This window comes from Cyrtonyx montezumae, unplaced genomic scaffold (genome assembly GCF_038088225.1).
Source record: "Cyrtonyx montezumae isolate F1298 unplaced genomic scaffold, pur_monq_1.0 scaffold_19, whole genome shotgun sequence".
Taxonomy (NCBI): Eukaryota; Metazoa; Chordata; class Aves; order Galliformes; family Odontophoridae; genus Cyrtonyx; species Cyrtonyx montezumae.
In genome coordinates, this window is record NW_027071925.1 from 6,283,085 (window position 1) to 6,297,433 (window position 14,349).

Below are 14,349 nucleotides of genomic sequence, written 5' to 3' on the forward strand. Positions count from 1 at the left end.
CTGTTGCAGGAACTTGTACTAAAAGTGGCATTGCCTCCCTCCATCGCTGGCATCACTGAGTTCCCCCAGGGCAACCTCTCTCCTTCCAATGTGAATACACTTTCTGCTCTACTCAGCACCCCATGGCACTCACTAAGGGTTAATAAGGAATTCAAGGGCTGAGCTGAGTAACAGCTGAATTTACTGCTGATAAGAGACCTCTTCTTCTGAGCCTTGTTAAAGCCGCCCTGGTTATTTTCTTGTTTCAATAAATATCTTCTTGCTGGCTTCCTGGCAAACAGCCCCTGCAGTGATGGACTGCTGGAGCAGTGCTAGCAGGCTGGGCAAGTCCAAGACCATCGTTCAGTCACGAGTGTACACGCCTGAAGTGCTGGAGGGATTTTATAGAGGGACATTTTAACCTATGAGAACTCCCAGTGCCATAACTGCATCTTAATTTGACCCGAACCTTTGATTGTACAGGTTCCCAGGCAAACACACAGCTCAGCAGTTCTTCAGCAGGATGTGTGTTTCTGTTTCTCCTTATTTTATGTCCTGGTGGGGAAAAAAAAAAAAAAAAGCACCAAAACATCCCAATGTGATTGTTGACTTCCAGCAACGTGAGAAAACAGGAAGCAAACAGACAAGCAGCTCAGGCTCAAATAGCTGATGCTGCTTTGATGCCAGAGGAGCCCACAGCGATGGATGGGAGTGCATCGCATGGATCCAGGAGGCTGCCCACGGCAGGAGGTTGGGACTGGGTGATCTCTGAGGTCCCTTGCAACCCAATCCATTCTGTGATTCTGTCTGCTGTGTCATTCAACGAATGGAGCGGCTGTCCTCCTGCAGTACTCCCCCCTCCCCAGCTCCTCTGCTTGTTCTGTTTTGCATTTAATTTACGATGCATGCATGCTGTATTTCTTGCAAAACAAGCTATTTAACAGATCCTTGTGGTGCAGTGCCCTGCGTGAGCTTTGCATTGTTACTTTTGGAGCAGAATGCCACGCTCACAGAGTGCAGAGCCCACTGCCCTCGGCCACCCAACGCCAGCCCTTGAGCCAAAGGTCAGTGTGACCACAGTCAGGTCAGGAGTGGGGAAATACAAACACAAACAAATGGAAACAAAGCTGAGCACAGCTGCAGCACAACGAAGACTGCCCAGGACACATAGATCTGGTGTCCCTCCTTCATCCCACCTCCAACCCTTTGGCACTTCCAAGAACAAACCAGCCAAAGGGCACAGGGTCCTTCCCAACCCCCTGACCTCGCCAGGACGAACCGAGGCAATCCATTCTTACCTGGTTTAACAGCTTCACTTTGTCTTCCTACTACAAAACAGCCACGATTTTACAGCCTGTCCACACGTGGCTTTCACTGGGACAAGCTGTGCAGTCATAATAGTGCATGGCAGCCAAGACTGTATAGTTTCCTCTAAATAATTTAAAGCACTGTTTTTGCAGACAAAGAGGAATCAGCCAGCAACCTCCTCGGAGGACACCGTGCAAAAACCACACCTAACTCACAAGACAACTGATTTCCTCCTGACAGATTAATGTTTTTCCTTTGAGAGCACATATCCTTTGGGATAAAGGTTTCCCAGCTGTCACCACTGCCCAAAGAGCAGAGGCTGAAAGCTTTATTCCGTGCTCCAGATGAACTGGGTTGAGGCTGGGAGTTGGGAGGTTTGTGATTCATCCATCAGTGGGAGAAAGAGCAAAGCTCTTCATTTTCTGTTTTGGAAACAACATTTTTCCCATCTGCTGATGTGCTTTTAAATCCTTCTGTAGGAAGTCCCACATCAGACCTCAGTGGTTTTACAAAGATGGGCAGAGGAGCTATCCCAAGATGCTTGGGAGGAGGTCAGAGCCCACTGCCCTGGGTTCAGTCCCTTACCACTATGCTCAGCCCCCACTGTGTGCATGATAAAGGAAAAATGTAATATAAGTTCCTCTCTTGGAGAGCCGTTATAGTCTTTAAAAATCCTCTGCAAACAATCTGCATTTTATCTTCTTAATGGCTCCAAAGCCTCCACTTGTATCCAAAAATAATTGCTTTCAGCAAGGGTTGAAGAATATTTCTCTGAAATCATGGACCAGATGTTCCACTGAGACCATTACACAGTTAACTACCAATAAAAGTAACTCAAGAAACCAAATACTGATTAAAGAATGCACACGTACAGCCCAGCTCTGTTTGCAGAGCAGGAATGTGATTGGCTCAATGTGATTTAACCTTCATAGCACAGACGCACTCTTCCCTTCCTCCTCGGCAAGGGTGACACCGGCCAGCAAGCTCGGCCCTGCAGAGACTGTTTTGTTTTTCCTATCTGGGAAGCCAGATCTCGTCAGTTCAGTGCAAGTTGAGCCAGCGTCCAGGCGGCCAAAAGCCCAGAATTGCTTCAGAGGTCAGCACTGCTCTCCAGTCCGCTCCAGAACAGCCAAGAGAAACAGCCCTGCGTGGTCCCCTCTGCAGGGACACAGCAAAGGAGACTTCAGGCTTCCTTTCCACTTTGCACGTCTCTAAACACCTCTTTTTATGTGATATAATTACGCTTTTGTACCAAAATCCCCGGAGTGGAGAGCCATCCTCCCTCCAAAGACGCAAGTGAAGAGGCATTAATTGTCCTACTGGGGCCTCCAGGGCTTTCCTCTGCATTGTTAGCTAACAAAAACAAAATGACTGCTCCAGTTTTGCCCCCAAATACATAACACTTGCTATTATAACAGCCCCCAAACCCTCGGACGTCAAAAGACAGAGCGGGGTCATACTGGAGAGGCAACCCGAAGTGAGAATAGGAATCTTCCGAGGCTCAGGAAACCGAAGGGAGCGCAGCGGAACGGGCTCAGCACGGGGACCGCGCTACCTTGGAGGAACCGGGACGGGGCGGGCACGGCGCACCGGGACCCTTCATCCCGGGATCCCCATTCCCACCGGGAGCGCGTTCTGCCCGGGACCCCCCTCCTCCCCGAGCCCCCCGCGCTCCCTCCCTCTCCCCGCCCCGGCCGCTCCCCGCTGCCCCGGGCCGGCCCCCATCGCCCTGCCCGCTCCCCGCCCCGAGGTGCCCGCACTCCCGGCTCCGCCGCTCGAGCTCCCCCGCGCGTTCTGCCCCGGGAGACGGCGGCGGAGGTTGCGAGGTGCGGGCTGCCCGCGCCCGGAGCTGTCTGCACCCGGCTCCGGGGGCCATGCCGGGGCCCCGCCGGGACCGCCCGGCCGTGCTGCTGCTGCTCGGGGCTCTGCTGGCCGCCGACCTCTACTTCCACCTCTGGCCGCGGGCGCGGCGGGAGCTGGCCCCGGGCGCTCCGAGCTGTCCCTGCCGCCGCCGCTCCGCTCCCTCCGCCGCTCCGCCGCCCCCCGCCCGAGCAGCCTCCTCCTCCTCCTTCTCCTCCTCCTCTTCTTCCTCCTCCTCCTCCTCCCCGCTGCGGCGTCTCTTCGCCCACCCGCTGTACCGCGCCGCCGCCCCGCCGGGCCCCGCCGAACCGCTGCTGGGCGCCCGCGAAGCTCTGCGCTACTACCGGCGGAAGGCGGCCCGCTGGAACAGGTGCGTCCCACCGCGCGGCACCCCGACACGGCACCGCTCCCTGGGCAGCCGGCCCCGGGAACCCCAAATCCAGCGTCCCATCCGCGGACATTTCATCCCTCTGCACCTATCCCCAGGTACCCGGCCCCGAGCACCGCGTCCCCGAGTGCCTGTGTTCGGGTATCCGTCCCTCGTACCCCATCTCCAGGCGCTCATCCCCAAATTCCTATCTCTGACCACCCCTTCCCGGGCATCCCAAGCCCAGCACCTGCCCCTGGGTACCCATCTCCAGGTACACATCCCTGGTACCCCATCCCTGGGCACCCCATCCCCAGGTATGCATCCCCAGGTCCCCATCTCTGGCTTCACCTCACCAAGCACCTTCCCAGCACCCCGTGCATGGACACCCCTCGATATCCCCTGCCCTGACACTGACACACACACACAACCCCTTTTGGCACCCCCATTGCCCTTTTTTGCAGCTCCTCGTGGGCACCAGGGCTGTGCCTGGGGGGTTCTACTGGCAGGGGGCTTCCTGGGGTCCCTGCTGGGGGAGGTGAGGAGGGGAAGGGTGCTGGGGTGCAGGGTGAGCTCCTGCCAGCTGTGCAACCGAAAGGAAAATGCCTCCTTTGCTCTGCATCAGCAGTGTGGGGGCAGAATGGGGTCAGCCCCTGGGTACAGCTGTATCCCAGAGCCATCTCCTTGCACCCCCCAAGCAGGAAAACTTCTCTTGTTTCCACTTCCCAGTGTGGCACTGTGCAGGAGGGGAGGGACAATGATCAGAGCCTGGCTCAGACCCCACCAGCTTCTTCCTCCTCTCCCTGCCCTGGGGATGCAGGGGGGCGAGGCCGAGCCGTGCACTGGCTGCATGTCTGCAGGGTGGGACAGCCAGCGACGATGAGCACACAGCTGGGAAATGCGAGGCCAGAAGCCGGCGGGGAGCTGGGCTGAGGGCAGCACCACCCGCTGCTCCTGAACGTGTGGGGCAGGAGGGGCTGCAGCCATCACCCACCCCCTGGCCCAGGATGTCCCCGGTGTGGCCCTTCCCGCGCCCACTGCCAGGCTGCACCAGCAGCCAAAAGCAAACCCATTAACGTACAGAGGGCAAAGCTTTCACATCACCACGACTCCTTGGGCTGTGGGGGAAGTATGGGGCACAGTGATGGGGAGAGCAGCGGGGTTCCCAGCACGGGCTGCAGTTTGGAAGTGGGGAGCACTCGATGTGTTTGGGGACGTGCACCAGGCTGAGCAATGCCCCGTGGATGCCACAGGGCTCGGGATGCTGGGTGGATGCTTCCCTAAGAAAAGTGTGTCATCTGTGCCTCACCCACAGGGAGCTCAGCCCATGTCCTCCTGGCATGGGGACATCACTGGGCTGACAGTGGGATCCATGCAGGAGCAGGCAGCCCTGGCTGTCCCAGCCCATGGGTTTAGCAGAGCATGGGGTAGGTAAGGGCTGCCTTGGGGTGTGAATGGTGGGACTGTCAGCACAGCATCCATCCACATGGCTCGAGGGGACCCAGCTGTGGCACAGCCCTGCACCTACAGCACAGCACAGCTTCTGCAGGAGGGCAGAAGGAAATTGGTCAGGGGCTCTCTGCCTGGCTCTCCCGAGGCCTGGCCCCAGGATGAGACACATTTTGGGTATGGGTGGCAAGAAAGGGACACTGTGCATCCTACCTGCACACAGAGCTCTGCCATCCCATTCCCATTCCCAGCTCTTGGGTCAGGGGAAGCTGACTGCAGGGGCGGCTGATGGGGATGCAGGAAGGGAATAGCAAGAAAACATTCGTATCTCTTCAAAACAAATAACAACAACAAAAGAGGAATTAAACAAACCAACAAACCCAGGGTTCATCTTTATCCCTGGAAGAACAGTTCCGTACCCCAAACTCTGTGACCTGCTCAGTGCCATGTGCTCAGCCCGGTGACACAGGGATGGTGGCACCCAGTGCCTGGTGCCTCCTGCAGCCCAGTAGAGCAGAGCCTGGGCAACCCCGGGGCTATTCATAGCAACTTGTCCGTGGACCTGCTTTTTCCATCATTACGCCTTTCACAGAGGGCTGTTCTTAAAGGGAAATATTTCATGCATCCTGGAGGGAGCGGCGTTTGGGGGTTGAAGGCTCGCAGGGCTGCTGGCCCCCAGCCCCATGCCCGCTGCCTCCCCTTGCACAAAGGCTGCATTTTTTTCCCTGTCAGTAATGCACCATCCGGGGCGGGGTACAGGCTGTGTGCATGGGAAGTGGGAGAGCAAATATGGTAAAATATGTGGGCAGCTTCCCTCGGGAAAACTCCTGCGTCATTCTGCTGACATGCACTGGGGGCTTCGCTGTCCCCGTCTGCATCTGTGGGACCGGTGGCATCCCCAACCTGCTGCTCAGTGCGGGGAGTGCCACGCATCCCTCCTTTCCCACATTTCTCCCCCAAAATCCCTGAAACCCATCCCTCGGACCGGACTGACCGCACTGTCCGTGTGCTCCACGGGGAAGGGATGGGAGCCCTATGGGATCTCTGTCTGGGGCAGGGATAGGGCACCCTGGGGCCCTGCTGGTTAATGAACCACTCGCTATCAGCCCAGGCTCCTGTTTGCTTTCACAGAGGTATCTTGGCACTTTCAGTGCAAACTGAAATCAGTTTTCCCTTTATTGTGGGTGCAGATGCCGCAGCGGCTCTGCCGATGTTAATGAGAAACCAATGCTGTCAGCCAGGGGATAAATGACCTTTTGATGGCAGTTCAGCAAAGCATGGGTCCAATGAGAGAAAAAATGGCTCGTGGTGACAAACATCTGGCTTGTCACAGCTCCACCTGCCAGAATGGGACAGATTCACCCCAGTTTTACCAGTGACAGGGCAGTATGGTGCTGGGTGGTCCCCACTGCCCAGAACGAAGGCTGTAGAGGACACGAGGGGCAACTTGGGGCTCCAGCAGCTGTGCTGCCTGGAACCTGTGGATTTGTTAAGAGCCTCCAGCACAGCAGAGACTTTCTGTACCCATCCCATAACACAACAGCCCCCAGCTCTTCTCCCAGCCCTGAGGGTTCCCCTTCTGCACCAGCCCCCATCACCCCGTGCTCATTCCCTTCCAGGAGACACAAGCTCTACAGGCAGGAGCTCAACCTTACAGCCACATCCGTGCTGCTCCCACTGCGTCCCGAAGCCAGCTGGCTGCAGTTCCACCTGGGCATCACCCGGGATGGGCTGTACCCCCGCTCCAGCCCCGCTGTCAGCAGACTGCTGCGGGACATGCACGACTTTGCCACCGTGAGCGCTGGTGAGTGCAGCAGTGTGGGACTCTGAGCCCTGTGCTGGCTTCTCCATGGTTTTTGTGCCGCGTGGTTGTTAGTGTGTGACCTGAAGATGGGATTTGGCCCTTCCACTGTCTTTAGAATATGAATGGAGATTGTAATCAGAAGGGAATCTGGCTTTTTATACCGATAGTGATAGGACAAGGGTGCCCCATCCCTGCTCAAGGCTGTGTTGCATGGAGCCCTGGGCAGCCTGATCCAGTGGGTGACAACCAGCCCATGGCAGGGGTTGGGGCTGGATGACCTTTAAGGTCCCTCCTAACCCAACCCGTTCTATGGTGTAAGGTCACTTCCAAGCCATTCTCAGTTCTTAAGGCTTTGGGTGCACCTTGGAGTTATGTCAGAGCATTGCAGCTCTGCACAAAGCCCCAGAGAAGACTGCACCCATTGACACACCTCAACAGCCGTGCACGGGGTGGGCAGCAGGAGGGTGAGCCCTGCACGGCTCCTTCCTCACAGCTCCTCCTCCCCTTGCAGACTACAGCCAGGATGAGAAAGCTCTGCTGGGAGCCTGTGACTGCAGCCAGAGTGAGTGCACCCTTTCAGGACTCTGTGCCATCTTTGCTTCACCCAACTGGGGAGGGTGGCACTGGGTCCCCCCCAGCTTCCAGCCCCGTGCTCTGCTCAGGGATAAACCCCATGGCCCCACCAAGGATGGGATGGGGATGCCAAGACACCACTGTGCCAGTGAGGGGAGGAAAGAGTCCCCAAGGGAGAACCTAACAAACGGACTTTGGGAGAAGTACATGACCCCTGGAGGTACAGATCTGTGGCACACAGGCACCTAACATCCTCTTTCCCCCCAGTTGTGAAGCCCAGTGGTGTGCACCTGAAGCTGGTACTCAGGTTCCAGGACTTTGGCAAAGCCATGTTCAAGCCCATGAGGTAAGGCAAAGCCCCACTGCCCCCAGGGACTGTCAGCACTGCCCATGAGGAGCAGCTGGGAGCACTGGAGGTCAGTGCAGTGAGGGCTGTGGGCATCCTCGGGCAAGGAGGGGCACGTCACATTGCATCTCTTGTCCTTTGCTCAGCAGAGCCACCTTGAATTATTAAAGCTACCTTTAATTATTACTGGTTGATTGCTCCCTCCCCAGAAACACGCAAACACCAGTGTTCCCACACTGCTCAGTGACACTGGAAGGCTCTTGCTCTGTAGATGCCAGAGAAGGGAAGGACCTCAGGGCACTTTTCTCCTGCAAGCTGCTTTCACCTTAGGGGATGCACATCCTCAGCACTGCTTCTATTCTGTCTCTCCCTGTATCCCCAGGCTGCAGCCACACGCACACCCCAGGATTGACCCCTGAATCTCTTCCAGGCAGAAACGGGAGGAGGAGACACCTGAGGACTTCTTCTACTTTGTGGATTTCCAGCGGCACAATGCTGAGATTGCTGCCTTCCACCTGGACAGGTATGAAAGGAGTCGTGCTCAGCCCCAAGGAGTGCTGGCCCTGGGTCAGCAACTGCTCAGCAGCACTAAGGTGGGGAAAATTCTCACTGGAGCCCCGTACTCACTTTGCCTTGCTCCCTGCAGGCAAGGCAGTGATGCACAGATTGCAGCTTTGTTGCACACACTGGGTCCATCCTGGGCATTGACCCAGCTGAGCTCCGGGCACCTAGTTTGTTTTGGACAGATGCAGTTTCAAGCCCACAGCTAACAAGCTATTAACCCAGGAGCCTTTTGCAGCAGTCCCAGCTTCACCACTATTTGGGTGGAGCCATCAAGAAGGCAAATGGTTTGCCAAGGGCACGCAGAGTCAGGTCCCTGTGCACCGCGTGTCACTGAGCTGCTTTCCTTGGGCAGGATCCTGGATTTTCGCCGGGTGCCCCCCACCGTGGGGAGGCTGATCAACATCACCAAGGAGATCCTGGAAGTCACCAGGAACGAAGTCCTGCAGAGTGTCTTCTTTGTCTCACCAGGTAGGTGAGCACTCGGCTGCTGCGTGTCAGTCCTTCAGGTGGGAAAAGATGGGCTGTGCAGGAATGGGACTGAGGTCTGTTCACCTGTCCTACTTCCTGACCTTTCCCCCAGCATGGGGCAGGGTCTATCCATTGACCAAAACCCTGCTTCCCTCCATGATCTGGCAGTTCACATCCATTCTGTGCTCAGATTCGTTACAGTGCCCTTTATGCAGTGAGGCAGAGGTCAGTCCAAGCTCCACGGCCCCGTAGCTCCTTTCCCCAGTTCTCTCTGTTCTCCTCCAGCCAGCAATGTGTGCTTCTTTGCCAAGTGCCCATACATGTGCAAGACAGAGTACGCGGTGTGTGGGAATCCCCACCTCCTGGAAGGGTCCCTGTCTGCCTTCCTGCCATCCCTCAACCTGGCGCCACGGCTCTCCATCCCAAACCCATGGATCCGCTCCTATTCGTTTGATGGAAAAGAGGAGTAAGTGGGTAAATGCTGCTGCTTCATATATATGCCTTACAGGGAGCGCGTGGGAAGGAGGACGTGCGGGATGTTGACTGTGAGTGGGCTAGAGTAGACTGCAGAGCAGAGTAGAGCAGGCTGTAGAGTAGGGCAGAGTAGAAGAGCTCCATTTGGGACTGGATCAGCAGCTGGGGCACAGCAGCAGCCCTCACTGACTGTGTGCCCCCTCCCATGGTCTCCTGCAGGTGGGAGGTGAATCCGCTCTACTGTGACACCGTGAGGGAGATCTACCCCTACAGCAATGGCAACCGTCTGCTTAACATCGTTGACATGGCCGTATTTGACTTCCTAATAGGTACATTCCAAGCATGCCATGTTAATGGGAAAGAAACCACAAGGTAGGTCTGAAAATACTCAGGCACTTGCAAGAGAAACCGCTGCTCTGTCCCTTCCTTGCCAGGGAACATGGACCGCCACCACTACGAGATGTTCACCAAGTTTGGAGACGATGGCTTCCTCCTGCACCTGGACAATGCCAGGGGGTGAGGCTGGGAGGCCAAGGGGGTGGGGAGGCCATGGGCAGGTGGTAACACCTGGTACTCTCTCCTTACCCCAGGTTCGGGCGACATTCCCACGATGAAATCTCCATCCTGGCCCCGCTCATCCAGTGCTGTGTGTAAGTGCCAGCTTTGTTTTCCTTCTCAGACACATTGGTTCCCCTGGAATCCACCTGGGAACCCATTCAAACAGCAGAGCATGGAAAACACCAGTTACCTCCAAAGCAGCAATTAAGCTTTTATGTCACCCGGAGTATTGAGCTGCTCTGCTCTGCCATACAGCCATCATTCCTGCACTTCATACTCACCATCCCAATGGACCCTTTCCCATGAGAACCCCCTCAATAACCCTAACGCCCAGGTGAGCTTCCCAAATCCCCCATAACAGCAGCAGGCAAGCATCACATGCATGAATGCCCACAGAAGCATCTGTCTCACGAACAAAATCAATCTTTCACTGACTTTTCTGTTGGCCCAAACCCTTCTAGAATCATCCCCTTGCATTTCCCAACCCATCTACACGAGGTGCTGCCACCCCCCCCGGCCTGTGTGTGCTCCATCCACCAGCTCTGAGAGTTAATCAGGTTTCTTCTCAAGGCGTCAAGGAGAAACTCATCAATTTTACCGTTTGAATCCTGTCTCGGCCGCCCTTTTATTAATCCACATAAATCAACAGCTGAAAGTGAAATTAAAGAGACAGGGGAAGAAAAGCTGCTCCTCCCTGCGGGCTCTCTTCAGGAGATCCCCAACTTATTTCCTTGCTGTACCTGCTCCGTGAAAGCCTTGGGGTGCTAATTGCACTCTCCCCATGGATTTGTATTTCCGGATCTCGTTTGAAGAACTGCAGTTTGCACTGAGACTTTTCATTTACAATTGCAGCTCACAGTGACTCCGAGCTCCTGTTCTGCGCAGTTCGCATTAACTCTGCCTCTTTGTCTGACCTAGCAGCACTATCCACAGGTCACATCCTTCCTGTTCACCCAGATCCACCTGCCAGAAGCTGTTCTTAATTTAGGTAGGCTGAGCTGCAAGTTGCACCTTTAATGAGCCAGCTATGGGCAAGGTCTGTGACTCGAAAGCAATTCGTGCTGCCTACAGGAGCCTCACTTCCCACAGCAGCCCACCCATTTGGAGCTGGGGAGCATCCAGAAAAGCTCAGAATCCTCCAGGCTCAGCTTCCTGCAGCCTCACGGTGTTTTTACCCATCTTTTCACAGCTCCCATTCCAGTCCTTATCTCATTTCGTGAAGATTGCTCTTCTCCTCTCCCATCTTCGCTGTTTTCGATAAGCCCCAAGGGCTCACAAGCTCCCTCAAAGGCTCTGGGTCAAAGCTCCAAGAAATCATAGAATTGTTAGGGTCAGAAGAGACCTCTAAGGTCATCAAGCCCAACCACCACCCCTTCCCACCCCACCCACTCAGCTCATCCCTCAGTCAGGAGTTAGAGTTGCCGTGTGAGAGGAGAGGAGCTGGGAGAAGGATTTCCAGCTCACGCTGCTGCCCGTGCTCTGCCAGTTCTCTATGCAGCTGTTAAGCTGTCTCTCCAAAGTGTAGAGGCAATCATTAACATCACTGATCCATTTTGGTAACGGAGACTCTGAAATCAAAATGCTTCTGCTGGGCATTAAGCAGTGCATTTCAGAATACCCAGTGTCACCCCCCGAAGCGTGCTGAGATTACAGCTTTCCATCCTACCTTCTGTCAGAGAAAGATTTCATCCTCAGTATCTCTTAGGGCACAGTGTCAGGTCAGCTCTGGGAAATATTCTCTCTTTGCTCAGTTTTTTCCTCGTTCATCACCAGCTAAGATATGCTGCTTCATTTTTTCTCTCCCTCTGCCCCATAAATGTCATCTCTGGTACTGTGGCACTGCTCTGCAATCATGTGGGGAACTAGGTCATCTCTGACTCAGAGGGAAAACACTCTTTGCTGAGGATTTCTAGTATGCTTTCCTCTCTGAAGACAAAAATCTGCTGCTTGAGTACTCTGTAGCCTGAAAAATAATTAAGAACCAGAGGTTCCTGCAGAAATTTTCACCTCCTTCAAAAAGAGCTTTTTGCTCCAAGTATTGTTGTCAGTTATCCGGAACTGGAACTTATCTATTCCCTCCCTCCTTCCCTCCCCTCTCAGCAGAGGGCTCAGATCACTGCCTCTTGCTGGAGTGCTGTGAAACATCAGCACTGGGTTGGCTGATTTCTTTCTCTTCCAGAATAAAGCAGACAACGCTGCTGCGCCTGCGGCTCCTGGCTGAGCCCGAGTACCAACTGAGTGCTGTGATGAGGGAATCCCTCCTGCAGGACCCCCTGGCACCTGTCCTCACCGAGCCCCATCTCCTGGCCTTAGACCGAAGGTTACAGCTCATCCTGAGAGAAGTGAGGAAGTGCATAGACACGCATGGAGAAGCCAAGGTGGTGGCCAATGACACCAGGCAGCCTGAGGCTCCTGATTCGGACAGTGTGAAGCTGAGCACATAAACAGCCCTCAGCTCCTGCTCCCTGTGAGACAGACGTTAACAGTTGGCCATTTCCATCTACAAGTGCCCATGAGACCGAGAGGGGAAACTCTTTGGAAGATCTTCGTGGATCAGTGGGTTTCCAGGCTGAGTGCTCAAGCAAAGCTGCCGGGCTCGGTGTGGTGGGGCTGCAGCAGGGCTTTGCACCCCAAGCACCAGCTCTGGTGGGAAAGCAGAGATCTGGTTTGCAGCTGGGCATGTCTTGTGGGTGACAGGGACACACACAGCCTGCAGCTTGCTCAGCCTGCACGGAGCTTGGTCTTGCTGTGATGGACACGAGCTAGATGCAAGGATGAGGCTTGAATAAAGAGATGCCACGAATGCTCTCCAGTTACTAAAGTGTGTGTTCTCTAATCAAGACTGTGCACCTGACACAGTGGTTAATGTGGTCAGACCGGAGCACATCTGCACAGTACCCACCAGCAGACAGAGTCCTTGCCCCTGGGTCACTGCAACAGAAAGTATTCAGCTCACTCTGCCCCCATCTGCACACACTGCCCAAAAGCCTGGCACTTCTGTTTTCACCCCACTCTGGGGGCCGGAGAACCACACTGAGTTATAAGAGAAAGGCAGGAAAAAGAATTATATATATAGATATATATTTAGATACTACACTCAGGAACATAGGTCTGCATTTACAGTCCCAGGAGCCATAAATTCCTGCTGAAATATTTTGCTGAAGTGGGGGGAGGGCTCCACCTTGCATCATCATCTTGCTTTAAAACCACCCAGGTTATCAGAATTCCCTGGAAAACAGAAATGGCTCCCTCCCCTTAACCCTGTGTATTTTGAGGAGAAGCAGTAGGAACTGGAGACCAAAAAAGAGTAGAGAAGGAGCTATCAGAGATCTTTCAATTTGTAAGATTCCCCTTGCCTCCCAAGGTCGAGGCTTGAGCATGGTTTGATCACTGCAGCTCTTTAATGGCTTGTTGCTTCAGCTGTTCAAGAATGATTACACAGCTCTTCTTGGCAGCCTAGGGAAAGTCGTTGAGAACTTTGTTGATCATTCATCATCCTTAAAGAATACAAAACCATCAGCCTACTCGAAGCTCATTCTGAGCTAACCTTTCACTTAAACAAAAACCATCAACAGCACTGCGGGCTTCTGAGGTTCACAGCGAGCTGCGTCACCTACCACGATTTTCTCTTCAGGTTGGAATTCTGCCCAACCCTCAGGGCGCTCAGTGATGCTGGCACTGAGCACCCAGACCGTGCAAGGAAGTAACAGAGCTGGTTTGGCCACCACGGCTGTTTCTTGCAGTGAACTGCAGCAAAGCTCAGTCCAACCCCAGAACAAGTGCACAAGCAGCTGCTTGTGCTCACTCTGTAAAGCTACTGAGAGATTGCGGCTGTAATTTGAGTATGTCCCCACAGGTGCTGTTCTATTCACGTCTGAGGAAGTTGGGAATGTTTCTGCTTAACACAGAGCCCAGTATTCTGAAGCCACAAAGGTCAGGAAAAGATCTAATGCACAAAACCAAAGAGTGAAGAAAAACAAAGCCCAGCAGGCTCCCTTAGTCTGTCCTGATTCAGCCACATCCTTCCACTTCCAGCTCTCACCTAAGCACATTTTAGATAGCCTTAATCAAACAGAACTCTCAACAGCAGCAGGCTTACAGACCTGTTCTGTTATCTGCTCACAGGAGTACGTGGAAAAGACTGAAATGAAAGGATTTCACACTCACAGCACGCACCGCCTGCAGTGTTAGAGCACGGGATGCTGTATTCCCAGAGTCGCATCTCCCCCTGCTGGTGATTTCTTTTGTGTGCACAGCACAGCAACCCCAGAGGGGGAGGGAGGTTCAGCTGTGCTGAGAGCAAGGGTTGGAGCTCAAACCTCCACAGGTCGCAGACAGCCATCGAGCTTCTTCGTCAGCACCAGCTCGTGGGTAATTCATCCTCTGAAGGCGAAGGAAAAGATAAAACATAGGGATGGAGGGCGGGGGGGAAAAAGAGACTGATTGCATTTAAGAATTTAAATCATTTTATTGCTTTACCTGCCATTAGGACAATCTATAACAAAAGGAATAGAATATATTAGCACATACAGTAAATCAGACTGATATAGTCAGGTAACGATACAAAAATGGTCCTCTGGTTGACTATAGCTTTCTAGG

The 14,349-nt window shown here is 54.2% G+C and overlaps 1 protein-coding gene across 1 annotated transcript; it reads left to right on the forward strand.

The window, feature by feature from the left end:
- Window positions 1-3,114: 3,114 nt before the first annotated feature.
- FAM20A (FAM20A golgi associated secretory pathway pseudokinase) lies at window positions 3,115-12,562 on the forward strand. The gene is made up of 11 exons (XM_065735401.1): window positions 3,115-3,517; window positions 6,583-6,767; window positions 7,279-7,329; window positions 7,608-7,686; window positions 8,117-8,209; window positions 8,603-8,718; window positions 9,004-9,184; window positions 9,412-9,521; window positions 9,627-9,708; window positions 9,783-9,842; window positions 11,930-12,562. Exons 1-11 carry the CDS (start codon window positions 3,162-3,164, stop codon window positions 12,192-12,194), a joined length of 1,578 nt encoding a protein of 525 aa, XP_065591473.1. The 5' UTR covers window positions 3,115-3,161; the 3' UTR covers window positions 12,195-12,562.
- The last annotated feature ends 1,787 nt before the right edge of the window (window positions 12,563-14,349 follow it).

Excerpts from the sequence above, each read along its gene's own strand:
- FAM20A (XM_065735401.1), top strand. The coding sequence starts at position 3,162 with ATGCCGGGGCCCCGCCGGGACCGCCCGGCCGTGCTGCTGCTGCTCGGG. Across the intron at positions 8,719-9,003 it reads TGTCTTCTTTGTCTCACCAG|CCAGCAATGTGTGCTTCTTT; the intron begins GTAGGTGAGCAC and ends GTTCTCCTCCAG. Across the intron at positions 9,709-9,782 it reads CACCTGGACAATGCCAGGGG|GTTCGGGCGACATTCCCACG; the intron begins GTGAGGCTGGGA and ends TCCTTACCCCAG.